The following is a 26,473-nucleotide window of genomic DNA, read 5'->3' as shown; positions in this document are numbered from 1 at the left end:
GAAAGTGTTGTTTAATTGCGTAAATTGTATTGTTTTTCTTCTTTTAACATTTCGTGCCAACAGCTTGTCAGATTCTTCCCCTCCTCTTGTCTAATTTGTTTGCTTTCATTCCTCTTCTGCTTCATTGCCATTTCATCTTTTGTGTTTTTTTTCTCCTTTGCCATTATTATCTGTCTCCCCGCTTGCTGTTATATTATGCCTGGGCCCATTTTGCCCGGCCCACTTGGGATTGCGTGCGAGGCAGAGGAAGACATACTGGCACCTGCAACTGCCAGACAAATGAAAGGAAGCGATGGCATGAAGGATTGGACAGCTGAATGGGGGGAGCGAGAACATGCCGTTCTAATTGGTCATTTTTTTCTCTTGCTAATTTATCTCAACCCCCCCACCCCAACACAGATGTAAGGGGTGGGAAGAAGGGCAGAGAAAGAGGAGGGGAGAGAGGTCCTCCAAGACCTTTTCTGCTCTCCACTGTGGAGTGAGCGCTGACCGTGAACATTGCTGGGCCTTGTGGAGGAGTGGGAAGCAGACTGTGCCAACAAGCAGGAGAGACCGCAGGGGTCGGAGTTGAGGCCTGCAGGTGTGGGTGGGTGCCAAAAGAAGAGCCTGGAGGCCAACTAGCCACCAGACCCGACCGCCATCAAAACTCATATGCACAAACAATGGTGCACACTGGTGGGCTTATACGGGTACTGGCCCAAGAAGTGCCCCCTGCTTGTAGCACAGTCGGGTCAAAGCAGCATGGAGGTGGATTACAATACAACGATGTCCGTCCAGTGGTGGGAAGAAACAAAGCACAAATATTTCATTATTGTATTATTGTAAATTGATTAATCTGCTATCCGCACGTTGAATATTTTTTTTCTGGTCTGACCTGAGGGAGCAAGCCATTTCAAAGTCAACTTTCCATCCATCATATGTCCTATTGTGTTTTCTTGCTGTCACCTTTGCTCGTCTTGCTCTTGCAGAAAATCCAACAGAGAAGAACTGACCCGCTAAGAACTATGAGGATGATCAAAAGTAGGTCCAGTTGGCATCTCTGGTACCACCACTGCTGCAATGAGGCCTGCTTTAGGTGAGCCCCCCCTCCGCTGTGCAGGATGTGCTCCACCCACTGCACAAGTCGAAGCGCGGGGGGCACGGGGTGCGATCTGTGGATGCGGCTGAGGGACAAAGCTGCCGACTTGAAACTAGACAGTGGAGGAGGTATCACAATGAATAAGAAAAATAGATGCTTGACAGTTTTGACAACATCAAAAGTCGTGTAATATTTATTGGAGCAATTTGCACATACCTGACATTCCGTATGACGTTTTGGATGGTGGAGCTAAGGAGCTTGCTGGTAATTTGCGTAGGGCTGATGACAAGGCCCAGGCCCTTTGCTTCAGCTCTCACCACGTTGTCAAACTGATCTCCAAACAGGGGGATGCCAAGCACGGGAACGGCGTGATACACAGCCTGAAGAAGACTGTTCTGGCCTCCGTGGGTGATGAAGAGGCGCACCTTGCCGTGTCCTGGGAAGAAATGAGAATATTTCATTTCAAAATGATGAATAAAGTCAACCTCCAAGGAATAACAATGCTTATCAATATCTATTATAATCTATTTCTGATGTGATTTTTGTACTCTAGTGGATATGCAAAGACTAAATTGTTTGTGTGAAAGGTAATTTTCTGCAATTCAATGACCAATCAAGGGTGTAATTGCCCACAAAGTCAGCAAGAATAGACAATGGACACTGTACAATACCTAGATTTGACTGACACTGTTACAGTGATATTGATTTAATAAGTACCAGAACAATGTGACACCAATGAACACCACCCAAGCAGTGTCAATTAGTGTGTGACTGCGTTCACTCACGTACAATAAAGTGTTATGCAGTGTATAATGAAGTGAATGAGCACCAAGCAAGTCATTAAGAGGCAGCCAGTCCACAAGGAGGAGATTGGAAGGTTTACTCAGATGAGGCGGCCAAAGCTTACGGTCGTACCTGACAACAAAAAGGAGCATCAAAATCCAAAGCATAGATTTTGTGTGAGTGCAAGCATCATGACAAGATTTTACCTCCAGATCACACCCTGAGGGATCATGGAGAAGGCATCCACCAGCTCCACCAGAAGCCGGTCCACAGACACAGAAGAGACCATGGATCCCAAGGTCACAATGATAAAACCCGACTCTCCAAAACTGGAGATCCACGAGTCAAGGTCCTGCAAGATTGACCTTGTTTGACCATGGAGCCATATTATGCTTTTTTCTTTTTGACCGTGATGAGATATAGTGATTTCCTAGGAATGTATTAGAAGTGATGATTTGAAAATGTCAACACCTAATAAAGTTTAGCATTTTGCATTGACGTACATCTGTTTCCGTAAATCATTGTTAATGACTGTGAGAAATGATTCACATGATCAACGTCTTCATACAGTTTAATACGATTAATGTTCATCAAAGGTCTGAACAAATGTGTTATTTCACAAGCGCCTATCAAACCGGTAGGCGGTAGCCCTTTGCATTAATCAGTAGCCAAGAAGTAGGTCTCATTTTCAAAAAGGTTGGTGACCCCTGCTATAATGTGTGTCATGTGGCGCATGGACACGTTGCCAAACTCAACCCCCTCCAACCCGCCACTGAGTCCTGAACTTCACAAGAGTTCCATAATAAGCTACACATTAGAATGTATTGTTATGAAGAGGAATGACCTGTTCCAGAGGCTCAGCAGGTTTATTGAGGAGCCCCCCCGTCAACACGGTGGCAGGCGAAAGCGGCTGCGGGAACTCCAGGGAAAAGTCGGTGTTGAAGGCCCAGAGTTCTGCCTTCTGGTGGAACTCATCCAGGCCACCAGGCGGGGATCCTGAGTCCAAGTGGCGCTCGGCTACATCCTTGAAAATGGACCATACAATTTTCTGACCTTTAACAAGAAATGGAAATTTTTAGGGCGTTGTCAGAATGTCAAAAATGTGTCCAATGAAACCTCAAAATACAGTTAATAAATTGTTTACCAACAGCATTGAAGAGAGAGTAGACCAAGTTCTTTGCACGATCCCAGAGGTCCATGCGGTCCGACAACTGGGAGCTGCAAGCTGGTACTGAGGAGATGGAGGCAGGGATGGCAATGGCAAGGGGGCCGTTCAGAGAGCCTGGATAGAAGGCGATGTAGGGCACACCTGGATGATGCAAAACAGGCCTGCGATTAATTCTTTGGAGTTTTTTTGGCTATATTTGATCGATTGTCACTAAATACCAAGTTTGTGTGCTATGATGAAGGAGCAGGGATTAAAAGCATCCAGGATAGCGATGTCATATTGCTGCTCCTGGAGGAATGTGATTTGATCGCTGTCCCCTAAGAGCTTGTCGCACTGATAAGAAAGGTGACCCATGAAATTCAAAAAGCCATTAAAGCTGTCCCTGTGGAAAGAAAGTTAGTTTACTCCAAATTACTCATTTTTATATGAGTTATGTCTGCTACACATGATAAGAATGTTGAAAGAAAGAGTTTCAATTGTGGTACCGGCCCAGTAAAAATTGTGCTTGCTGTTCCAAGAACCACCCGTTGTATTGTTTAATGTAATCCTCTCCTGGGGACCAAGTGCTGGTCTGGTAGCTGCCATTGCGGCCAGTGTAGGACAAACCTGACGGATGTGATTATAGTATATTAAAAAGCAAAATGCAAATGAATGTTGCAGATAAATAATACAGCAATCTGAAACAATACCTGTGATGACAGGGTTGTCCAGTTGCAGGAGCATGCGAACCTCATGGCCATGGAGGTGGAAGTTATGGGAGATCTCGTCAAGTAACAAGTAGTGGCTTCCTCCTGCAGGAGGAAGTATTTATTTTAAAGGTGTGCATCGCTGGCTTGTGTAACAAGAGATGACCGTATAATATTTGGAAGACTTTTACCTTTATTTTTACTGCTGGTTCAAAATATTTACCATAAATGTAAATTGTAATTAAGATCAAGACATTTTGTTGAAATTCTTTCAATTTTAAAACGTGTTAATCTGACCCATAACATAACACAAGTATTCCATTCCCAGAGTGCACTTATTCATTAAAAATAGATATATTTTTGAAAGTTTACATTATATAATTTCCTGTGTAGTTTTTCTTTTGTTCTTTTGATGGCTAGTTAGGAAGAAAACGAGGGAGGAAAAGAAAAGCATGACAATGACTGCTCCCCTACTCACCAATTAGGCAGACCGTTAGGATTTTGGCAGACTGAAGTAGTGGGAGAGCCAGCAGCCAGCACATCCAAACCACAAGCCCCATGTCGTTGGTGCCACGGTGATCTCCAGCCAAAATCCCGAAAATAGTCTTCCAGTTCAAAAATAAACTGTAATGAAAGCGTTCTCGTGCGAGTGTCTGCCAGGTAAAATTATGAAAAAAGTAAAAAAAGTAAAATTATGGCTGGAGCCAGCAGAATTATCACGGCAAACTAATTTCCCAAACGTGGAATGAAAAGAAAACAAAAAATAAGTTGAGAAGAAAAAAAACAAAAGACCATTCCATTCAGAAGCTGATAAAAGGGCAAAGGCGCTTACAATGTCTGTGTCACTTTGCTTGGCTGTCAGTGCAAATGAATGGAAAAGTTCCGACCTTAAGGCGCTGATCCTTGTCATTCGGGAGTCGGCACGCCAGTCTGTGTGCGTGGGTCTATCCACATAACACATGAGCCTGTCCGTTTTTCTTCTAAAAGTCAGACACTCACATGTCTACCAGCATTGGACCTGCAGTGTTAATGAAAGGGAGGGACCGGGAGAAGGGGCGGTGGCAAAAGGGGGGCTCAGAATCCCCCAAAGCACGTCTTCAATCAAATTAAATAAATGGAAATGTTAACTAACGACAACGGAATTTTTGTTAAGTATTAACAAACTTCGCCTGCCCTTCTATTCCTTTTTTTTGTCAAAATGTCATTTGTGCGGTAATATTAGCTTTAAAATACTGCATTAATGAATTGTTTGTTTTGCTGATGACGGGATTGATTGGAAGGGGCGCAGCAGTAGGTAGGACAGCGCATCCCGACTAAATGGGCTACAAAAGGCTTGCGGGTGCTCGGGAAGGTCGCTGCTGGCAAGTGAGGCTTGACATGTAGGTTATCCTGGACAATGCACTCATTGTGGACGCAAACCGATGCTCCTCTGTGTCAGAGAGGTCATTAGAAAAACAAGTGAATCAGAAAAACTGCTGGAGTGTTTCAGGAAAAAGAATGCCGAGTCAGAGAGGTCAGGGCCATCATGGCTGATGTTTTCAGTCAGCCTGCCTTGTCACTTCATTCAGGTCTATGCGTTGAAACTATAGAATGTTCAATTCATTTAACACTAAAGTCACGAATAGTTTTTTTACATCTATTTATTCTTTCCTAGTACTTTATCATGACATAGAAAACCGAAAGTAGATGTTTTAGGTGTCATCATCAATTAGGAGACTGTTGAGCCTCTCCTTGTGGTTGAGGGGCCTGCAGCACGTTATGAATGTTCTGAAAGAGAACAAAGAAAACGCTTGAGAAAATGTAATATAAGAGTTGAAATTTACAATAGCAATGTTTTATTTGGAACAGAGTCCATCTGAAAGGTTCGTGCCTCGTTAAATGTAAAAAAAAAAAAAAAGGTGACGAACAAAATTTTGGACACCCACTGTGGTCTTCAATTGCTCTGAGTTGCAAAAGCCAGATTATTTTATAAAATTGTCCTGTGCTCTAATATGTGTTAAGAGTAAAATTTCCTCAATAATTGTGTCAAAATATTAAACGTGTATGATGAAAAATGGACAACTCCCAAAAACAGAACGGGTGTTTGCGAGTGTGGCAAAGGAAAGTATCAGACAAATAAAAAGAAGACATGTGTCTTGACTTACGACAAAGAGGTGGTGATTAGTGACCTCTATCAGATTACGAAAAGACGGATGCTCGGAGAGGACCGAGAAGGGAATGGCATCTTCTGGAGAGTAGCCCAGCTCTACGAATATCTGCATCAGATGCTACATGGTAGCAAAGGTAGTGATTCTGTTAGTTTGATTAAATGTTACATAACTTTTAAAAAGGGACCGTGTCACTTATCTCAATCTAACTCTTCCGTTTAAAACAGTGCTTGGTTATACTTTGAACTTCTGCAATATTGGGCAGACTTGGGTCTCATCATACCTCAACATTCTCCTCCTGGCTCAAGCAACCTGAAGCAGGGTTAATGCCACCTTTCATCTTTCCTACTTTGGGCCCCACGACAGAAAGGAGAGCTGGGATGGACACTGTCTGGCTCATACTTGCTGCACACTCCTCTTCCTCCTTAGGGTTTTCTTCTGGCTGTGAGCAGGAGGAAACTGTGGTCTCCCATAACTTTGAATCAGTCTGTGTACATGACAAGTGTGCGTTACTAAATCAGAGGCCTCCACGATGTGCCGCTTTTTCCCTGCACACCAATGAACTCACTGTGTCAAAAGTGCTTGAGGTGGGGTAGTGGAGATGATGTCCCGTGATTACGCTCAACGCTTTGATGAAGCCCTGCTTGGGATCGTGATCGGAGGCGAAGCACAGCAGCATGGTCATGTAGTCCAGTTGAGGCGGGGTGGTAGAGTGATCGGAAAACAGCTGGAAAAAAAGCTATGAAGGGAAAACGTGGACATCATTTTGAAAAAGATTGTTATAATAGTCATCGTTGTCAGACGTTGCACCGTTTCGAGCATTTTACCTTGCGTAGGTGAGCTTGACGGTTATTTAGAGGCTGATATGCGTCCTCGGGGACGGACTGCTCACTCTCGCTGGAAAACCACAACTCCGTCTTGTGTTAGGAAATAAATAAATCAATGACTTGGTGCGCCAAAAGAAATGATTTGAAATTCATTTTAATTCACTTCATTTTCAGCCCAAAAATAATTCGTATTTTTATTACAAATCTTTCTTCATCAGTAGAGTCACAGGCAGACTAATTAAATTTAATATGTGCCTGTGACTATCTACAAGTGATGCTGCACTATTTGGGTTCAAACATCCACTTGCCAAAAATGTTAAACCCCACCTTGCAGATGTTAGCATTATGCTAGGGGACTTTGAGACAAAATTATCAGGAGGAGTGACAATAAACATCTTGAAAAATTGTTTACCATCTAGCAAACTACTGCTTGTTTAAAAAGGTGATTTGGCAAAATAAGTGGAACAGACAAAAAGGCGACTCAGGCAGATTTGACAAGGTCACAGAAGAGAAATTAAGGGTCTTCAATGTTGTTGCAGAGACTAACCTGATTATATTGCTCCTCACTTATGTAGCCCGTGTCACCGGTGTCTGCTGCCTTGAACTGCTTGCGCACAAACAGCAGTTGTGTTAAAGAGGGATACGGCCAAGGGATGGCGGCACTGACAAGGAATCGACGCCAGTCTATCTGTTTGTATCCATCGGCGAGCAGAGAAATAATCTCCTTCAACTGCACACAAGAGAGAACGAGTGATGTGATGACACACATGACAAGTCATCAATTGATATGAACTGACTGGACATGACATATTTTGTTTACCAATTTAAGATAATCTGAAGCTAATGCTGTTGAAGATTTGAGCGTACCTGTGTTTCACTCATGTTCTCCCAAGGTTCGGGCAGAGAGTTATAAGGGAGCATGTCCTTGATCAGATGGAAGAACTCGGAACTGGACATGACACCTGAAAATGGAGAGAGCGATGATTAAAAAATGAATATTAGGAGACAGATGGAGAGCTGGACAGACACCAACAATGCTCGATTGTCTTATCTGTTAATCTCGTGTCTCTTTTATAGGTTTTCAGGTTACCTGTTGGAGCTTCGTTGCAAAGACAGTGGTACAATGATTCCAGTTGAAGAACGGTCAGCATTGAAGATGTTGCAATCTCCGAGGCAGGGGGACTCAGTTGGTAAAGTGGACTTGAAATCAATCGGGAGTCTCCATTCAAATAGAAATCAATACTTTCCTAAAAGCATGAAAATATGAAATGTATTAAAAAGCCATTATTTCCCAGAAAGTAATTTTATATCTACATTTTATGTAAAGATGCACCCCCTCCCCTCCGGAAAAAAAAGGTGGTACTTACCAGCACCAACTCATTCTGAACCTTAGCACCAGTCTCTATGAAGTGGCGCACCACCTCCGCAAGTTGGTCAATACTAAAAAAAAAAAAAAAAACGTAATTGATCATGCCCGAAATCACAAATAACATAAACTGTGAGACACCGACCTCTTCATTTGGGCAACGTAATGTGCTTCCAAGCTGTCTTGCATGTCGCTAAAGATCTGTTCTGCTCTGCTTTGCAGAGAGTTCAGCAGTACCAGCCCGTGGCCTTTCACCAGATTAATCCGAACATTTGATGCATTCTCTGGGAACCACAAACACACACACACACACATGCACAAACACACCCACAACATGTTTGCAGAATGGTACTTTTAAACTTTAACGTGTGTTCAATTGGATGTGAGCATGCAGTACCTTCATAGTTCAAAGCAGCCGTGTATTCTTGGATTATCTTCTGTTTGCCATTTTTAACGCCTCCAGGGCTCTTCTCCACAGTTTCCACAGCTGGTGGTGGGCTGGGAGCAGGAGGGGGAGATGGAGAACCTAAATACAAAATGTATGCACAATATGCGTTATCAAATCATTTAGAAAACCTGTTTTGAGCCATCATGCTAAGCAAATTTACTGCCTTTCTGTTTTTTATCTTTGTCTTTCTTTTTGTTCACATTCTCCTTCTCTTTCTCCTTTTCCTTCTCTTTTTCCTTTTCCTTCTCCTGGGGTCTTTCCTTCTCTTGGATTTTCTCAATGTCTTGTGCTTTCAGATCCACCTGCTGAGGATCTGTTGTCACCTTCACATGAACACATGTCCGTTTAAAACATGCCTTCCACATATGTAACTTTTGTCAGTGTTATGTCAAGCGGCATTACCAGTTTACTTATGACTGTGAGGGCATCGTCGTGTTTGGCGATCAAGATCTCACGAAGTACCTGGATGCAAACAACAAGACAACTATGACCTTAATTAAAAAAAAATAAAAAATGCACATAATCATCACAAATATTTATTTCCATGTTTTGGATTACATTGCATAACATTTTAAAAATGAAAACAATGTTTTATTTTTTCAAGACTGTGCATATTGTTTCAGTAATCTACTAAACTCTTAAGGGAGGGGGTTTAGTAAAAAAAAAAAAAAAATTGACGGGAGATTGGCATTATAGGGCAATACCGTTGCAGGTCCTACATCTTCGATGTCAAGGAGGGGGATGGAGTCCAGGTGTTCCTGTTGACCCGCGCTCAGATAGTAGTCCCGCAAAATATTGCGTGTGCTTTGAAAACGGCTCATTTCCACCTATGTAAAATGTGTTCAAGCATTTTGAAAACACAATGACAGGTGATGAGTTCATTTCTCGCGATGGGAAGTGATAAGAATTTAGCAATCCTTCCAAATCTGTAGTGATTAGTTGTGTTACCTGTATGAGTCTTAAATGATGGTTGACCAGGATCGTGGTGTGTTCCTCCAACCATTTCTCATGAATGAGCACATCCCGTTGTGTCTCATCGTCCTCCTTGTGCGTGTCGATAATGTCCCACAAATGCTCGCACAGGTCCTACCCACCGATAGCGACACCACAATTTACAACCTAAGGCCACTCCCATGCTGTCTTTTTTTTTTTTTTTTCCACTTACGTCCAGACGGTGAATTAATTCTGCTTTGGTCTCCTCGTTTTTCCTCAGGTCGTCAGGTATGCTGTTGTAATCTTTCTGCCACTGAGATACTAATTCCTGCTTCAGGTCAGGTCGCTCCAGGAATTGCTTGAACTCCTCTCTGGAGATGTGCCGCATGGTTCGGAACGAATGGAATTCAATGGGCGAAAACACTTCAAATGTAATTTACCTGATGTCATACAAGCGTTGGTCAATAGCAGTGCGCTCGAAGCGGAGCTCTTGCATCACGGCCTTGACACTGCTCACATAAGAATCACAAACTGCTTCCCACTGTTGGCACAGATACTCGGCTTTGCTCTAAAAAGAGACATGTAGAGAAGAAAAGGACAAGTTTACGTAGAAGAAAGGCAATTCTATGTTAAGGTCTTCTGATATGTTTCCTACTGAGGAGAGTGGTTCATCTACGTAGACCCAGCCGGAAGAACCCGGGCAGGGTGAGGCAGGAGCGGGAGCGGGTTCTTCTTGCAAGTCCTCGTCGGTCGTAGAGTCGGTGGATGTCTTGTTGGCTTGATCTGCAGATTGGGCAGAAAGCTCCATTCAACTTTGATGACTTCTACGAAAGTTGCCACTCAACTCCGCTCAAATTTAACTCCTTTCAAGCTTGTTTTCAGGCATTACAAAGATGACGATTGTACCTGCTGGGGGGACTGAATTGGATCGGTCCTCGGTAAGGCTCAGTTGGGATTCGTCTTCATTTGTGATGGCTGTCGTTTGGATGGAACTTGCAGCAGAAGGGGGAGACAGTGCAGGTACTGGGGTCTCTAAGTCAACCTCCTCAAAATATCGCCTAGGATCTGGAGCAGCAGATTCCAAAAATATAATCAAAGTCAACATGAAGAAGGAACGTTCCTGTTCAAAGAGGCGGACAAAATGATTATTACTCGTGCATTCGCTTGATGTTACCTTGCTGTCTTTTCAATATAGCCTTCTGTAGGATACTATTCATCATCGTGCAAAGCTCCTCCTTTGATACATCTGCATCCACACGCATCAAAATACGTTTCCTCCCAGCGTTCGCAAACCATTCCTCAAGTTTGATCCAGTTATCCTGAAAGGACGTGATCCTAAAAAGGGAGAATGGGTGTTAGACTGGAGACAGACAATCATGGCAGGTCATCCAATCATATTACCTATGTGGAATCTGTGCAATAAACAATCGGTTGTTAACATGCGGCGAGCCTTTTGCACCCGCAGTATGTTTGCCTCCATCTTTACATATAAGAGAGTGCACATAATTTAAGGTTAAATAAAGCACAAGAAAACTGCTGCATGACAAGTCGAAAATAATAACAAGCCTTCACTTGAATGATAATTCCAAACGTACCAGTGTAACTGACTGCGCGCTTGGCGACACACTGATCAGGAATGTCCAACAGTACAGCCAAGTCCAGCGCAGGCGGCGGGGGCAGTGGCAGCGAAGGATTCGGATCGATGGCGAGGTCTATCTTTCGTTCCATTATTTCGTAGCCCTTGTCGAGAGAGCCGATGGCCGTCTCGAGTAGATGGGCCTGATCTACGTTGACTGGAAAGCCATCCAAGATCCAGCCCGACTCAAACGGAACCTGGCTGCTCACACGATGGCAAATATTCGTGCGTATACTCATTCTTTACGAGAATATTCTCTAGCCGAGTACAATGCGGTAATACCTGATAGCTTCCACGACAATGTCCACCAAGAGCTCATCGGGAATGACGTTGCCTTTGCTCAGCACTTCTGCGGCAGCTCTTCCCAGTAATGCTCGGACCGACAACTGGGATAAAGCGAGAGAGCGTTTGGGATGGCTATCTATAGACACACTTGAATCTTGTATCTTGTTAGCATTTTCATTAGTCGCTTCTCTTACATTTAAGCGTGAGATTTCCTCTTTTTGCAGACCTAAAAAAAAAAAAAAAAGAAAGACGCCAGTAACGATGACATTTTCGCTGTCGTATTTTACAGAATATGGGTATAATGGGAGTATAAATGTATGAACAAGTAACCCACCGGTATTCAGAATTGCAACTAGTTCGTTCTCCTTTTCTTCATTATCTTCTAAGGCCTGTACACGTGTTTTAAAATGGTTACTGGTGAGCTCCTAGTTTCCAGTATGGTGTGAGAGGTGATTGTTGACTCACCCTCTCTCTACTTTGGTGAGCATTCAGTGCCTCCTGTACTAGACTGTCCACTGATAGGACGCATATTTTGAGATCTATATGGAGAAGACAACAGGGTTATTAAAAAAAAAAAAAACATGTCATAAGCACAGTTTGATTAAGTGACGTTATGTACCTTGAGCAATGCTCTTCAGACAGGTGGTTTTGCCAGAGCAGAACTTGCCCAGCACACACGCCTTGAGCTTGTGGCCAAGAATTGCTGACGGGCTCGTTAACGGGATCAAGCTCCTCATTCTCAAGAAGATATGTCTGAGAATCGTGTTGAGACTCGGCACAACTGGTGAGCTGGCTTCCCCGGCCTCCTCTGTCCATGCCCATTCTCCAACCATGTTCTGACACACAGTAAGTCAAGTCGGAAAAACAACAACTACTAAGGTGCTCAACTCGTGGGAGCCAAAACATGAGTTTTTATTCAAAATGACTCACAACATATTCCTCGTAATCCTGACTGTTGAGTAGCTCCTGTTTCTGGAGCTCTACAGGGTCGGGGGACGTGGGCCGCTGGTGCTGCTCGTAAAGAGGGAGACCGTTTAACAGCAATTCTTTCCATTCACGCATCAGCTTTGCTGGAATCAAACTGCAAATGACACACACACAGACTGAACTTGAACACGATCCAAAAATTTAGAAACAAAACACACTAGAGTGTTGTTTTGTGCGGAATACAATGACAAGTGTCATGCTAGCAATCTGCTGAAAGGCCAAAAAGAGGACATGCGGTAAGGTTGTGATTGACACATTTAGATTCCTTCATTATTTTGGTGCTAAATGTAATCTTGAGCAGTGCTACATAAAGCTCAGTTATTAACATTGCTACGATTATGAAAGCCTGGGCCACGTTTGAACATTTGACTCACTTTGCGGTGAGCAGGCGATATTCTCCAACTTTGGTGGCCAAGTCTATAATTTGCTCCAAAATCTCCTTGCAGTTCTCAAAATGCTTCATGGACCTGTTGCGAGCAAACTCGGCGGCCATCTTCTTACAGAATTCTAGCTCCAGTTGGATCTCTTCCGCACGGTCCAGCTGAGCTTGACGGGTCAAAGCCTGAAATCCCAAAGATACCGTGAATCCAAATTGTCAGCTACGACAAGTGTTCATCCTGTCGACACTCACCGCTTCCCTTTCGAGAGCTTCTCGGAATTCCTTCTCTCGCTGTTGCTGGAACTGTTGTTCTATCAGCAGGCGGTTCTGCCGAAAGGCATCCTTCTGCTTGCGCATTTGGAGTAGCTGCACGGCTAAGCGCTTCTCTTGCTGAGTCTGGCCTGTCAGACATCTTATCAGTTGCTCTTCTCGCCATCTTTCCTATACGGGGGAAGGCCACATTGTCATTAAGTGTGCTGGCTTTAAAGCCAACCCGAATTGACAGAGGAGAAATGATTAAGTCTGTTGTGACCCACCTCTTGAGCCAAATGGGCTTTGAGCTGCTCGACCAGACATCTGATTCGTCTCTTTTCTCTCTGCTCAGAAGCGGCGACATTCTCCTGCAACCTCTGGCGGATCTCCTGAATATATGTGCTGCTGGACTGGAGCGTCAGTTCATTTTCTCCAGCACTGCCTTGAGTCCTACCTCCGAGTGGACCATCTAGACCACTAGTGAAAGCAAAGAAATAAAAAAATAATAATAATAATAATAACTCAATAAATAGAAACAGCCAACAATACCAAGTTTATTTGTTCATCTATTCATTTATTTTTAAATTTCATTATATCTAATTTTTAAACAATTTTGGGGATAATAGATTATGTTTCTATGAATAATATTTAGATTTGTTGTTTAAACTTTTATTATAGGCACTTTTAAACATTTCTAGGGGGAGAATCAATTAGTCACATACAACTTGTTCTCTTTACACACCACATTAAACAAAGAAGCATTTTTGTTACTATACAAGAATAATTTACAGTCTGCAAGTAGAAACATAAACCTGACAACTAACTAAACATGTTTCTCTCACCCAGATGCAGAAGTCAAGCCTGAGGTGGTCAGCTTCTTTCTGTTTATCTCAAACTCTGCAATTTCGGCCTTGACTATCTGCTTGGACAAAAATATAGAGACACAAGCGATTATTTTTTATATCATTTACCGACTTGTGACTTTGAGCTGGGCAAGTTAGTATTTTTAGGACTGAGCAGGATACCAAGTTATTTCGAGATTTCGCAGGGTTAAAGTTCAAGTCAGATTGAGATCAAGGCTCAAGCTGGCTTGCGTGTGAGTGTGACCTCTGCTTGCTGATCTTTGCGCTGCTGATGTTTCTGCCGCCTCATGTTGACCAGTGAAGAGTAGGGAGGCGGTTTTGGAACCTGTACATCAGCGGACTGGTTTTGGCTTGACACGACATCACTGTATTTTGGACGAGAAAACTGCAAAACATACAGAATAATGTCTGTGTGTCATATGAGATTTTTATGATTTGATTGTAAAGCCAATAAAGCGGTGAAGTGTGGGTGGGAGAGGTGCTTATTTTTCCCTGTACTGGGTTAAAGTTGATATGTGTGCTGATAAAGGACACTGGGAAATGATGATGAGCACCTTCTTCATGTTTGTGCCTCTTTTCTCATCCTGATCTTTGAGTTGACTTTTTTTCTGGGCTAACTTGTCAAAGTGAGGTTGTCTCTTCTCGAAGTCTTGATTGATTTTCTGTAACTTCAACTCCCCATCATTTTTCTTCACCACAGGACGCTACATGAAATAAATGAATGAATACACTTGGTAGAGGTTTCCATTTAACAGCATGCTATACGAATGAATCACATCACACTTACATCGGAGTATTTTTGGAGACCCATTTTATGCAGGGCATCAGGTTGCATGATTTCGAATTTCCTCATTTTCTGCTTTTCTAATGAGACGTAGAGTTGATAAAGAAGATGCGTGGCAGCACCAGGCTTCTCCTTCATCAGTCCTTGGGCCGTGGCCTGGTCAAAGGAGATGCCCAGTCGCTGGAGGGTTGGCTCGAGGCGTGTAAAATTGTTCATTTTGGATGTGGAAGTGCTGTGGGCATATTTTTTCTGATTAAAACTAAGATGAATTCAAACAAAAGCAAGAATTTGTTGTAAAAGGAAGAGAGAATAAATGGACTTACTCTTTTTTCATAAAGATACTGACATCATTAATGATTTGATATTTCTGTAAAACTTCTCCAATGAGGTAACCATTGGAGAAATCTTTGGCGAAGTTATTTCGTTCTGAAAGGATGAACATGTTTAAACATTCACACAGTCAAAATTAGAAAATGTGACACGAGTCAAATGCAAAACTCAAAAACACAGCACAATTATCGATAAATTACTGTTTTCAAATCTGATACAACAGATACACATTAATTATACCAAAATAATACTATCTTGTACAGTGAATTTGGAATGTGTGAACTATTTATGGATTTATAAATTAAGATGTAGTCAATAAAACACTTATCATAATACAGGTACATTTAAAAAAAGGAATATCATGGAACACTTCATTCAAGGAGCGCAACTCAAAAAGTGAATACATAATGACTGGCAGAAAGTAGAAAATGCCAACCCAATCAGAATTCGATTTGGGGTACCACTAATTTAGATATGCACCACATTAATAAATACATAAATGAATAAACTCACAGAAACTTTTCGGGGGCCCTCTAGTGGCCAAGGTGCCCCAAGTTACTGAATGACTTCATTAATTGAACAATCCTTCAACAGTCAGGATGTATCATTTTGGTTCAACACTCAATCACCAACAGTCACTATTAGCATAATTGAGTTAGCATTAGGTAACTGTCAATACATTTCAGTCATACATACCAATAACCTTTGACAGTCGAAGGTCCTCGTTGAGCCATTTGCACAATATGTCTGACATATTTTTCTTGAGAACATTTGCCTAATTTTAATTTAACAAGGTAGGTTTCCCACCACTACTTTTTCTAACGTCCTACTGGGCGTCGTTTGGAACTCTAACCACCGATGAAACTGGACATACTTTGGGAAGGACATTTACGTCATCGGGTGTCGCTAGACGGCACGTAAACAGACGCATCGCAGCGTTGTTGTCATGGTAACTGGCAAAGTGTACTTCCAGTTGGCCACCTTTTTGTCAAATTCGTCACGTCGTGCAGCGCTCGATTGACTACACTTTTGAATGTAAAATCTAGTTCAAACAAAACTTGCATGCAATAGAAATTTTAAAAGCCTTTGAATAGATAAAAACAGAATTTCCAGCAGTTGTTTCCATGGATACGCGACAACAGATTGGAGCGTGCAGATGAAGGCTCTCATGGGAAGAGGCGCAGTTTTTGGAGCTATCTACTCTAGTTTTCTTCCAAACAAATTTCAATAAACACGAGGGAATAACAGACATGTAGCCAGAAAAATATCATTATCATTTTAATTGATTTTACATGAGTAACAGTACAGCTTGTGTTAACATTTAGCATTTTGTGTATGGGGAGGGGGGGTCCACATTTTCATATTCTATCCACCTGATTCTTCCTCCTAATCATCTTCAGGAATTACAAACACAAGAATACTCTCTGAAAGATCATCAAATTTAAAGCATTTATAGATAGCACATTTAGTCATAAAGTCATGCACAGTATTAGTCAATGTTAGTTTTTCAATCCACAGGAGCTTAAACCGTGTAAGGTATCGTGATTTTATAGTGTTTGCTCACACAGCATGCATTTGTAATTCAGAAGGAGCGGCAGCAACCCACCTTGATATCATCTACACAAGCGCGTTTGTTTTTTTTTGCTTTACTCTGGATCACATCAGCGTGTAAACATGTGACACAATACTGTGAAAGCAGACTAAGCTATCATTGGAAGACTATCACAATATATTGAACTATTAATGACAAGCATCTGTTGGTTAAGTCTGTTCTATTTCCTATCTAACATAGCCAAAAGGATATATGTACACCACATATTGTTTAGTATAAAATCTCATCTGTGGACACAAATAAACAAAAATCACGTGACATACGCTGCCTCGTTGGAAACGTTAGCTTTCAAAGGGGAAAACGATGTGCAGCTATGTCTAGATCCTCAAAACTATACGCTCTGTTCCATATGATCTCATATCGGCTCGGACAGTCATTAGACCATCCGCTGTAGCTTTTGGATTGAATCCAGTCAATCAGTATTTCTTGAAAAACAAGATCAGCATTGCTACATGAAGACATTTTCCTCAGTAGTCAAAAAAGGACCGCCTGAGAAGTAGACCAACATAGTCTTCCAGTTCCACCCACGTTAGTGTATTTTTGCTACCGTTCCTGTCACAGTAGTTTTACTTAAAGCTTGTCGACTGTAGGCACTGAGAAAGTTGACTTGGAAATTAACATAATTTCTCGAGTATATATTTATGCAAATGAATATCAGCGGCTAATTGGAGCATGATACGAATTGTGGAACGGTATTCCTATCATGAGAAATATGGAGATGACTAAAATCTCCAAAGTGAAGTCCAACAATATGCAATTGCCAGCATCATCCGTCTCAAACATTGTCCATCTGTTGTCATTTCTCATAATGCATAATTTGATTGAGTAGCTTGCAAGGCAGTCTGTGAAAGGTGACATGGTGCAAATGACCGGAAGCATTACGATGCATTCAACTCGAACACTATGATTGACTTCCAAAGTTCATTCTTAATATTGGCGTGGAAATTCGCTGACTAGCAGGTAATATACTGTACTACATGTAATAAAAAATTAAAAAAAAACTGGCCAGTGAAATATTTACATACAAACTAGATGAAACAAAAAGACAAATGTAAACAATTAGGAACACACCCAAAAAAAAAAAATCAAAGCATTTGTTCAGTACATGACATTGAAAACGTTCTAGCTTATATCATCAGTGTCACCATCCAGACAATTCCAGAGCGTAAAAAAAACTTTCTGATTGTGTGAAAAATAATGACTCATTAAAAGTGCATCATCTCATGAAAGAACTCAAAAGACAACTCCTTTTGCAGTGTTTCAACAAACACTTATGGAAATGTTTGGTTTGATAATTAGTACTTTCAAACTCTAGTGTTTTGAAACTCACATCACAATGCGTAAAACAAAAGAAGTGAAACAAAAATTGAAAAGCTGCTACACTGAAACAGTGCCGAATGCCCACAGTCATGAACAGAGCCAAGAGATGAACCACATTTCCTCAAATAGCGGCTTCAAGTCTCCTCCAACTTTTTTTTTTCCACCTTTACAATGACAGATACATTTATGTGTCATGTTAGCTAGACAATAAGCATTGCATCGATGCCCCGCCCACTCTAACGAGGAAATAGTGGCTCCCACTTGAGTTCAGTCTCGTATTATCGACCTGCTGTCAAACTGCTCCATCAAATGAAGATATTTTGTTTAGCCTGATGGTTGAAGCTTTTTGCAGTTTGCACACAATGTCACCGATTATACTTACTCGTCGTGAATGTAAAAAGGGGGGGGAGGGGGGGGAGGCCAACCCATTGGCTGAGCAACCTCTAATGAGAGGATATCATGGTTTAGCAGATGATAGCAGGTTGGTGAACCAGCCGGCCGCGGAAGCAGAGAGCGGGCGTTTCTCTTCGCCGCGCTCCTCTGACTCGCCGTCAGGGAGGAGGAACTGAGTGGAGGCAACGGAAGTGGGCGAGCCCAAGCACGGCGCCAGACGTTCCTGCTCTTCGGCCTCCTCGGGCGAGTTCAAATTCCAAGAGCTTTGGGGTTTGTAGCCTCCGGAGCAGGCGGCTTGGGAAGACTGCGGAGGAATCGGGAGCGAGTTGTGACTTGCAGGTTGCCTCTGAGGGCGGTAACCATCTCCGCTCGCAGCCATTCCAAACTCGGCGGAATCCCGTTGATCCGTGTGGAAGCCCAGAGATGAGGCTGAAATCTGGATTCCCGTGTAAGTCACATCCGTTTGCCCGGAGTCCATCGAAGACGACGAAGAGTCCGAAGAGTCCGGGGAGCGTGGCCTGACGGGGCGCTCGTCAATCATTTGGTTGTAGTAGCGTAATGACGCTGGCTCATCTGTGTCGACCGACGCGTCTCCGATTCGATCCGCTTCCTCCTCATCCTCTTCGGGAATGACGACCAGCACTCCTTTGAGGGAGTCCAATTCGGGCTTTTCTACAACATGGACCAGATTGTGGGGAGATGGCCTCACATCCAGCGGACCCTAACGGATTCAGTCAATGATCAAAAAATGTAAAAGTAACATTATGGTTAAAACGGGGGAAAAAAATATATAGCCTACAAAATCAAATAGCTAGCGAGTAGGACGCATACCTGTGTCCTGCTCCAGTCGTCGTTCAATTTTGGCTGCGGTATGTCTGGACAGAAGGCCATCTTTACCCTGATGAGAACAAAACGGAAAAGCAACAGCCAATACGTCACTTTTAACTCAATGGCAATATTCAGGTAAAGAACTCAAACAAAAAAAGGAACTGCTCCGACTCACCATTTTCGTTTCTTATAGCAAAAGCAGGAGGTGATGGACAACGATAATGCTAGAGCTCCCAGAGATATCAGCATATTCAGGATGAGCCAATCATCTTGAAGGAAGACAACCAAAGGTGATTTTAGTGTGCAAGAATATTTACAAGGAGTAACAATATTTGGAGGATGCACATACCCAACTGATCCACTCTGATGGAGATGGTGGCGCCAGTGTCCTCGCCTGCTGAAGTGAAGGCTTTGACTGTGAATTTATAGGTGCCTTTGGAGAGACCCTTCACTGTGTACTTCCTGCTTTCTTCCCCCGATAGATTGGCTGCAAGGATGGACGGGGTGGGGAACACGTTGGACAGAAAGAGCACAAGAAGACATTGCGGTAATGTCGCTGCATTCAAACACTGCGAGACTGTCGGAGGAGGCCAATATGTACCGAGTAGCACGAGCTGGGAGTCATTGTTGAGGTAAATATTGTAGCCTAAGATGTAACCTCTCCTGTGGGCCTCAGGCATGGCTTCCCACGTCAAGAAAACATCCGAGTCCTGCTGACTGATGGACAGGTGGGGGACGGTTCTGGATGGAGCTTAGGTGGGGGAAACAATTACAGTTGTTAGAAATTTAAAGACACTTTGAAAAATTCCAAAGGTCAGTCCCACTTACCCAGTTCCTGCATGTAGCCCTGCCAGTACTGAAGCAGCTCCGAAGAGCAGCTAAACAGGGAGATGTTGTACTTCACACCTGGCCGGAAGTTGGCTGACAGAGACATTGGTTTCAAGGACAAATCCCAAAATGTCACAATGATTTTTGTAATGAAACTTGCCAAACCATTTAGCTTGAAATACCTGATTCGATGGAAGCATTGGTGCTTCCCATTGCCAGCTTGACCCACTCCAGGGAGCAGTCCTGCTGGCAGAGGGCGTCATGCCACTCGATGACATAACCGCAGCTTGAGTTGCTGTCGTCTTGCCAGACCAGGGGGAAACCGCCGTCCATATAAGCCACCCTGGACTCAATACGACTCTTATCTGGGAAGAAAAAGGAAATAACATTGCGGCTATGTGATATATATATGTAACCTACTAGCTACGACATACGTACCTGCGACACGTAGAGGTATGATAACACTTGCGGGTGGCGAGTAGCCAGCAGCGTTCTTGGCGGTGACAGTTGCCACGACCTGGTCGTCATTGGTGAAGGCGGCGATTCGGGTGACATTGATTGGCAGCATAAAGGTGTCCGGGGGAAGCTTTTCAGTGTGCTGCAGGTTCTCTTTGGGGCTCCAGAACGTCACTTCGTAAGACGCGATCGGACCATGGCTTTCTCGGGCCGTCAGGGGCTAAAGGAGGCAAGGGTGAGCAAGAGGAAAAGTTTGTTTCCTATTTCCAATGATTATAGTATACAAACCAGGTAACCCTCTGCAAGACTAGTTAACCTGTACATAGACAGCTTTTAAAGTAATTATTAAATCACCTTCCATATGATCTGACCAGAGTTGTCATTGTTGATATGCATCCACACATCAGGCTGATCTGGAACTGTGATGAAATTTGAAACAATGGTTAGTTCACAGTTTGAAGAATGAAAATTGTTGCAGTATAATCAAATAGCAAAATGCTAATACAGCCAAATGACCATTCACTTTAGTATTTATAAACAAGATAGGTATTCTTACCATCTATATTGGTTTTGAAAGAAAGAGGTTGGCTCCAGTTTCCCCACTTCCAGAAATTCTGCTGGGCCCCACAGCGTACTTTAACGCTGTACTCTTCATTTGGATAAAGCTCCGACAGCCGCACCGTTGTCAAACCGACACCCGTGTATGTGCGCTGGACATGCACATTTTAAACAAATGTAATTAAAAACAAAACGTCGACTATGACAAGATGCAATGGTGCTGTAACATCAGCAAAGGGAAGAAACTGACCTTTGTTTTGTTGTCGTGAAAGTTGAGCTCTACCTGGCAGACAAGCGGCAGGGAATAATAAGCGTCATATCCCCACTTCCACCGTAAGGTGGTATTCCAAGCATAGACGACAGCGCTCAGATTCGCAGGTGCCACTGGGCGCACTGGGATGAAAAAATGGGAGTGATTAAAAAAAAAAAAAAACCTTAAGCGACATTGACATTTTATCTTTGAAATGTTGACAGTTCTAAGTGTTCATGTGATCTGCAATGCAGCGGGGGCGGAGTCACTCACCTCTATGTCGGATTTCGGCAGAATCCAAGATGCTGTCCCGGCCGAGAGCATTCACAGCTTCCAGCGTCCAGTTACCCTCCCAGTGCTCCGCACTACAAGTCATCACATTTTCTACCAAGCTGGCCTTCTGACATTTCCTACAAAAACAAAATGAACCACATTAGACAGTGAACTGACATTTGGTTGAGACAAAATAAGTTCTATTCTGGAGGTCAACTCCACTGTCGTCTTTCTTTGCTGGATGAGCGTTGCTTTAAAATTTGACAACGGCACAAAGTACCTGTTGTTCAGCGAGTAGATGGTTCTCCGTTTGCCGTACAGTCGGGTGTCCCGCGCTTCTTTCCACTGGCACACGGCAGATGTCAAATCTCGAGTCTCGCAATGAAAATCACTGAGCAGTGGAGGATCTGGGGAAATAATAGTAAAGTATGTCTTGTCACAATGTGACAAGAAAGAGCCCCAAACATTTCAGTTTCAAAATGCTGAGTTAAATAAGATTTAAAAGGGCCAAAAACTAAACTCAGTATCTACGTAGGCTGTGAAGGGGTTGCGTTACGTAACCCCAAATTTAATGATAAACTCACATCCAACGAAGACTGTGGTTCCTGACAGTTTGGTCTTTTCGAGGCTATCCGTGCAGACGACGTTGGTCCCCGACCTGTTGGACGGCGCCTGGTGAGTTACGGTGATGCTGTAACTCCGCCGACTCAACCGTGTGGCATTCATGGCCGTTTTGCCATACTGCATGGAACCAAAGACCCCCCCTTCGGCCACGATGCAGCAGAACGTGGTGCTGTCCCCCGTATGCACAGTTCTGTCACTGGGGTACATCTGATAGTTCGCAATGGTGGGCAGATCGTTGCCTGAAGACGGAGAAATAAGCGGAGGGCGAGGATTATTTGAGGGCGGAGAGATATCAAGACATATTTGATGTGTTCCAGTACAGAGGAGGCGTGATATCAAAGCGGTTTGACCTTGAAGGATCTGCGTGCTGCTCCATTCACTCGTCACCGCCCCCCTTCGGGAGCGGATTCGGACAGACAATGAGGTACATTCCAGAGGTTCTGCTGATGTCCACTTCCACTCGTACCGACCGGTTGTTTGGTTGAGAGTCGCTTGCACTTGGTTCTAAACATTAGCAATGGCACATTTTTAACATGAACATTATTAACTCAAACTGCCTACGACGAATACATTCGGCAATGGCAGGGCATTTCTAGACAACTTCACACTCAAAATTCAGAGGTGTCAATTTAACCTAAAATACAAGTTTTTGGAAATGAGCATATACGTTTGCAAGATATCACTGTATAACACCTCAACGCCATTTTAGAAATGAAACAGGCAACATAATTCAAAATAAGAATGAAGAAAAATTTGAAGATCCCTCACATAGAAGACCGTTTCATTGAGTTCCGTCCTGAGGATCATGACATCAAACAACGTGGCGCTACCTCCCAGCCAGGAAATGGATATTTGCTGCGTACGCATGTTGGGCGTCACGTTTACCTGCTGGGGTACGGTTGCGTCTGTCGGGAAACAGGAAGCAAAACACATTAGAAAAGCCCAATGTGTGTTTTGTGTACAGAGTTGATATTTAATAGGATTGTTGAAAGAAGTGTGGAAGGTTCTTACCATTTTGCGCATGAGTGTGTAGCACTGAGAGGAGACAACAGATGAACCAGACAGGCCACCGTCTGGTTTGTAACTGAGGCATGGCGGGTGACTCTTTGTAGTCCGCTCCACTATGGCACCACCATGCCGTTGGCAGAGCACCCTGTGTGAAAAAACAAATACAGACGTTTAAGCCAGTGAAGTCATTTATATACACTGTATAGTTTGTTTTGAATGAGCTGGAAGTTTGAGAAATGACCGCCCCTTCTTCCCGGCACGTCAACTTTTTTTTTCATCTTGTCCTAACTGGAAGAGCCACCACTCAACCTCAGTGGCACATGTAGTAACCAAGGCACAGCGCAAAATTACAAATTTCCCTATCCAAAATTATGTGTGTAATAGTATACGTATATATGTGTGTGTGTATTATTATTATTATTTTTTTTACTTCACTCGAACAGTGGGGTATCTGAAGAATCACTTGTGACTCAATTTTTGCCTCGCAACGCAAAGAAAAGATATATTACTGTAAATCAACTTGCTCAACAAGGTCACCAGTTGCTTAAAAATGCACCCAAAACAGACAGAAACAAACACAGCTGCTGGAAAAAGGGAGTACAAACAAGTCAGCATTACGGATGACAAGAAGCATTAGTGAAGACGACTTGAACTTGACGAACGTACGTGTTTATGTAAGCGATTCTCGGATTTGTTGCGTTCAACTGTCACACAAGTGCGGTAATCGGACAAGCTTGGACATGCACCCAAAGAACGATAAAAACTACTCAATCCATTATTGCAACACAATCCATGCTTGCACTTGGACTTAAAATAATGAGGTTGTGATTTATTCCATTTGAAATGCTTCAAGCAGCACCTTCAGATAAAATTCAAAGCCACAGCTCCACATCAATGCAGCTGTCTGAACTTAGTGTCAACGCACACATGAAAAGATCTCAAAGCAGAATCCGCCTTACAGCCTCTGCCACATCCTACGAGCTCAAAGTCCAGTGATTGGAAGCTGGACAGATTCTGGGAAATGCACCCAAGAAACTGATAGCTAGCCTCCCGCGTACAAATCAATACTTGTTTTGAGGGGAAGCAGCAATGAACGCGACCACAGATGAGGCAAACAACAAGAACGTGGCCGGCACTTAAAAACCGAGCCGGGAGCTTGATTTGTATGCTGGTGGTGTTCTAGTTTTAGACTCGACTTTTTTTCCTCATCTCACCACCTCGGACTTTGTCTTTTGTCCACGGACATTTAGAGCTACGGGAAAATATGTCGAAATGCTGTGTGAAATGGAGGACTGTAAACATTTCTCAGAACCCAAACTGGTTTAAAGGCCTTTTTGTCCTGTCTTTTACCATGAAAATCTGGACAACAGTAAAACCTTGTGACCACCTCAATGAGTTTCCAAACTTTTCATTCCAGTCCCTGAAATTCCACTCCCTTAGCCATGTGTATTTATTTGGTTATTAGGAAATGTTCAAAGGTTGACTGTTCTAATAATACTTTCTTCTGTAAGGCCCTTTAAAAACTAGAAGGTGCATTTGCATCCCATTAGGTGACCATCTAACTGCTTATGATGAAAATGCACGGAAGTTTAAAAAAAACATCTTCGACAGTTTCCCGAGCCCTATTTTTGGAGCTGCAGTCGCATCCTGTGTGGAAAACGTTCACCCGGAGTTAAGCAAGCGACACATTATAGGTAAGCAAAATGCTGAATGGTGAAAAGAGGTCGATCTACTTCAGTAGTTCCAATGTTTTGTAAATCACACCTCAGAGGTGTAGCACAATCCATGAAACTCCAATATATGGGTGCAAAAAAACCTGACAAGAAAATCTTTTGTACGGCTACGTGTTGCGACTATGAAACATGACCTACAACTCCGATTGTGACCTTGGAACTAGAGAACGACCGGATGCTTTAGGAACAAAATAAGTGAACAGATGCGTGGGCGTGTGTGTGTGTGAAAATGCCAGTGCTCTGACATCACTAGCGAAAGGACATTCAGTCCAGTGTGTGAAGTTGTTACACTCAATCAGTCCTTCCTTCCTTCCTGTTCGCTGTAGTTCTTTATGCATTTTACCCTACAACAGTATGATCAATCACGGTTTTCCGTTCATTGGCTTTTTTTTTGTTGACATAAAACATTTTAAACTTTAAGAAGGCTTATCAAGTATTCTCTTCATCATAAACCTCTCATGTCATCTGATATGATCATAGCGACAAGTGAGTGGGGAGAAGAAAACCACGAGCCAGTGTAACAGGAGCTCCCGTCTGTAATGGTCATTAACTTCTCCAAGTTTCCATTCCTGCAATATACCACACTGCAGCGCAGTATAAAACAACCTCACTGATTCGGTGCAAACAGCGTGTACATACGTATTAGCATCACATATGTATATCTCATGAAGTGCTGGTGGGTGCATTAACTTATGTTGATGTGATTAATATTTAAAGATTTAGAACTGCTCAACATCAGCTAGAGAAAACCCTGTTATTGTACTCTTATCCCTGTCATTGTTCTCTTATCCCTCCATCCTCAAATGGTCATGCGACACCTCTATCCTGTTTTCTCTATCTGTCCCTTTTCTCAGTCACTCCATCTCAACCCAACTTGCTCAGCCTGCCCCACCACCACCACCTTGCCTCTGCCAAGTGCTTGCTCATATGGGGAACAATCATTTTCTGTATATATCAATTGTATGAGAAAAGTGTCTGGGATGTTTCTATAGTAAATTGGTGCTACATAAATAAAATTGAATTTAATATCATTAATTAAAAACAGAAACTTTTTTTTTCATATTTCAACGTTCATAGGACAATTTGCAACATTGATTTTTCTACTTTTTTAACATGTCAGAAAAGCATCGTTTTAAAGGTTAGCATTAGCATTAGCCAGTGGTCAGCAGCAGAGTCTGTCGTGACGTCCTACATGACATTTGAGTTTCATCAATTTTCTGCATTGACATTGTAAATACTAAATATATCAGGATTGTTAAATCGATTCAAATGTTGTCCTTGTCCAGAAACAACACACACGTATAGGAGGGCCAACAATGTTTGGGGAAAAAAACACACACACACAAACAGCAGGCCATCAACACAAGTACATCCAATGATACTTCGGTTAACGATTGTTTTGAGGTCACCAGTCACACGAAAATTACCTTCTACGTGGCGACAAATCCTTTTTGATGTGGTCACTCGGATAATCCAACGAGTGGCGCGGGATTTCTATGGTTCTGATGTGTTACGGTTGTGGGCCCGTTCGGTCTGGTATACAATCCCAATGGATGGGAACAGCGTGGGTTGGGATTACTGGGACCAAGTGTTTTTGATTGGCGCTCAAACGGACCAATAGGATTCGACAAAGACAAC

At 42.9% G+C, this 26,473-nt stretch overlaps 3 protein-coding genes across 4 annotated transcripts; all 3 read right to left on the bottom strand.

Annotated features, from left to right (window-relative positions):
* Nucleotides 1–801: 801 nt before the first annotated feature.
* LOC148397745 (UDP-glycosyltransferase 3A1-like) lies at nt 802–5,183 on the bottom strand. The gene is made up of 10 exons (XM_088375318.1): nt 4,194–5,183; nt 3,719–3,820; nt 3,515–3,635; nt 3,248–3,411; nt 3,006–3,170; nt 2,706–2,914; nt 2,068–2,213; nt 1,908–1,993; nt 1,295–1,514; nt 802–1,190 (listed from the first exon to the last, which is right to left on the bottom strand). Exons 1-10 carry the CDS (start codon nt 4,273–4,275, stop codon nt 923–925), a joined length of 1,563 nt encoding a protein of 520 aa, XP_088231444.1. The 5' UTR covers nt 4,276–5,183; the 3' UTR covers nt 802–922.
* Nucleotides 5,184–5,337: 154 nt separating this feature from the next.
* Nucleotides 5,338–15,853, bottom strand: spef2 (sperm flagellar and cilia associated 2). Of its 2 annotated transcripts, none has more exons than XM_088375316.1 (37): nt 15,649–15,853; nt 14,946–15,048; nt 14,626–14,854; nt 14,393–14,542; nt 14,083–14,223; nt 13,818–13,894; nt 13,260–13,452; nt 12,976–13,164; nt 12,719–12,906; nt 12,288–12,438; nt 11,977–12,193; nt 11,823–11,896; nt 11,692–11,746; nt 11,552–11,583; nt 11,355–11,458; nt 11,032–11,273; nt 10,838–10,916; nt 10,611–10,771; nt 10,343–10,501; nt 10,092–10,219; nt 9,877–10,004; nt 9,669–9,807; nt 9,452–9,589; nt 9,208–9,330; nt 8,906–8,965; nt 8,664–8,826; nt 8,453–8,581; nt 8,201–8,339; nt 8,057–8,129; nt 7,780–7,936; nt 7,557–7,651; nt 7,237–7,419; nt 6,690–6,779; nt 6,431–6,601; nt 6,146–6,349; nt 5,860–5,982; nt 5,338–5,482 (listed from the first exon to the last, which is right to left on the bottom strand). In XM_088375316.1, exons 1-37 carry the CDS (start codon nt 15,704–15,706, stop codon nt 5,420–5,422), a joined length of 4,908 nt encoding a protein of 1,635 aa, XP_088231442.1. In that variant the 5' UTR covers nt 15,707–15,853; the 3' UTR covers nt 5,338–5,419. The 2 variants fall into 2 exon arrangements, with proteins under 2 accessions (XP_088231442.1, XP_088231443.1); XM_088375317.1 differs by having other exon boundaries at nt 8,667–8,826; nt 15,649–15,852.
* A 364-nt stretch (nt 15,854–16,217) lies between these two features.
* Nucleotides 16,218–26,427, bottom strand: LOC148397743 (leukemia inhibitory factor receptor-like). The gene is made up of 18 exons (XM_088375514.1): nt 26,263–26,427; nt 23,106–23,247; nt 22,863–22,999; nt 22,445–22,598; nt 22,055–22,333; nt 21,751–21,877; nt 21,471–21,607; nt 21,198–21,340; nt 20,946–21,099; nt 20,744–20,808; nt 20,372–20,609; nt 20,116–20,298; nt 19,934–20,026; nt 19,707–19,856; nt 19,455–19,592; nt 19,281–19,374; nt 19,109–19,175; nt 16,218–18,998 (listed from the first exon to the last, which is right to left on the bottom strand). The coding sequence occupies exons 2-18, from the start codon at nt 23,185–23,187 to the stop codon at nt 18,342–18,344; spliced, it is 2,898 nt and encodes a 965-aa protein (XP_088231640.1). The 5' UTR covers nt 23,188–23,247; nt 26,263–26,427; the 3' UTR covers nt 16,218–18,341.
* Nucleotides 26,428–26,473: the final 46 nt, after the last annotated feature.

Source organism: Syngnathus floridae, chromosome 5 (assembly GCF_059516105.1).
Source record: "Syngnathus floridae isolate MCC-2025c chromosome 5, RoL_Sflo_1.0, whole genome shotgun sequence".
Taxonomy (NCBI): domain Eukaryota; kingdom Metazoa; phylum Chordata; class Actinopteri; order Syngnathiformes; family Syngnathidae; genus Syngnathus; species Syngnathus floridae.
The sequence above is the reverse complement of the archived record's forward strand: the minus strand, read 5'-3'. Positions and strand labels throughout refer to the sequence as shown.

Coding starts and splice junctions, on each gene's coding strand:
- spef2 (XM_088375316.1), bottom strand. CDS start 15,706: ATGTCAGACATATTGTGCAAATGGCTCAACGAGGACCTTCGACTGTCA. Junction 10,502..10,610: donor TATATTGAAAAGACAGCAAG/GTAACATCAAGC, acceptor CTGCTGCTCCAG/ATCCTAGGCGATATTTTGAG. Junction 8,827..8,905: donor TCACAGTCATAAGTAAACTG/GTAATGCCGCTT, acceptor GTTCATGTGAAG/GTGACAACAGATCCTCAGCA.
- LOC148397745 (XM_088375318.1), bottom strand. CDS start 4,275: ATGGGGCTTGTGGTTTGGATGTGCTGGCTGCTGGCTCTCCCACTACTT. Junction 3,171..3,247: donor CATCATAGCACACAAACTTG/GTATTTAGTGAC, acceptor TGCATCATCCAG/GTGTGCCCTACATCGCCTTC. Junction 2,214..2,705: donor CTGCTGAGCCTCTGGAACAG/GTCATTCCTCTT, acceptor TCAATCTTGCAG/GACCTTGACTCGTGGATCTC.
- LOC148397743 (XM_088375514.1), bottom strand. CDS start 23,187: ATGCCTCAGTTACAAACCAGACGGTGGCCTGTCTGGTTCATCTGTTGT. Junction 23,000..23,105: donor ACACACTCATGCGCAAAATG/GTAAGAACCTTC, acceptor GTTTCCCGACAG/ACGCAACCGTACCCCAGCAG. Junction 18,999..19,108: donor ACGACTGGAGCAGGACACAG/GTATGCGTCCTA, acceptor TGAATCCGTTAG/GGTCCGCTGGATGTGAGGCC.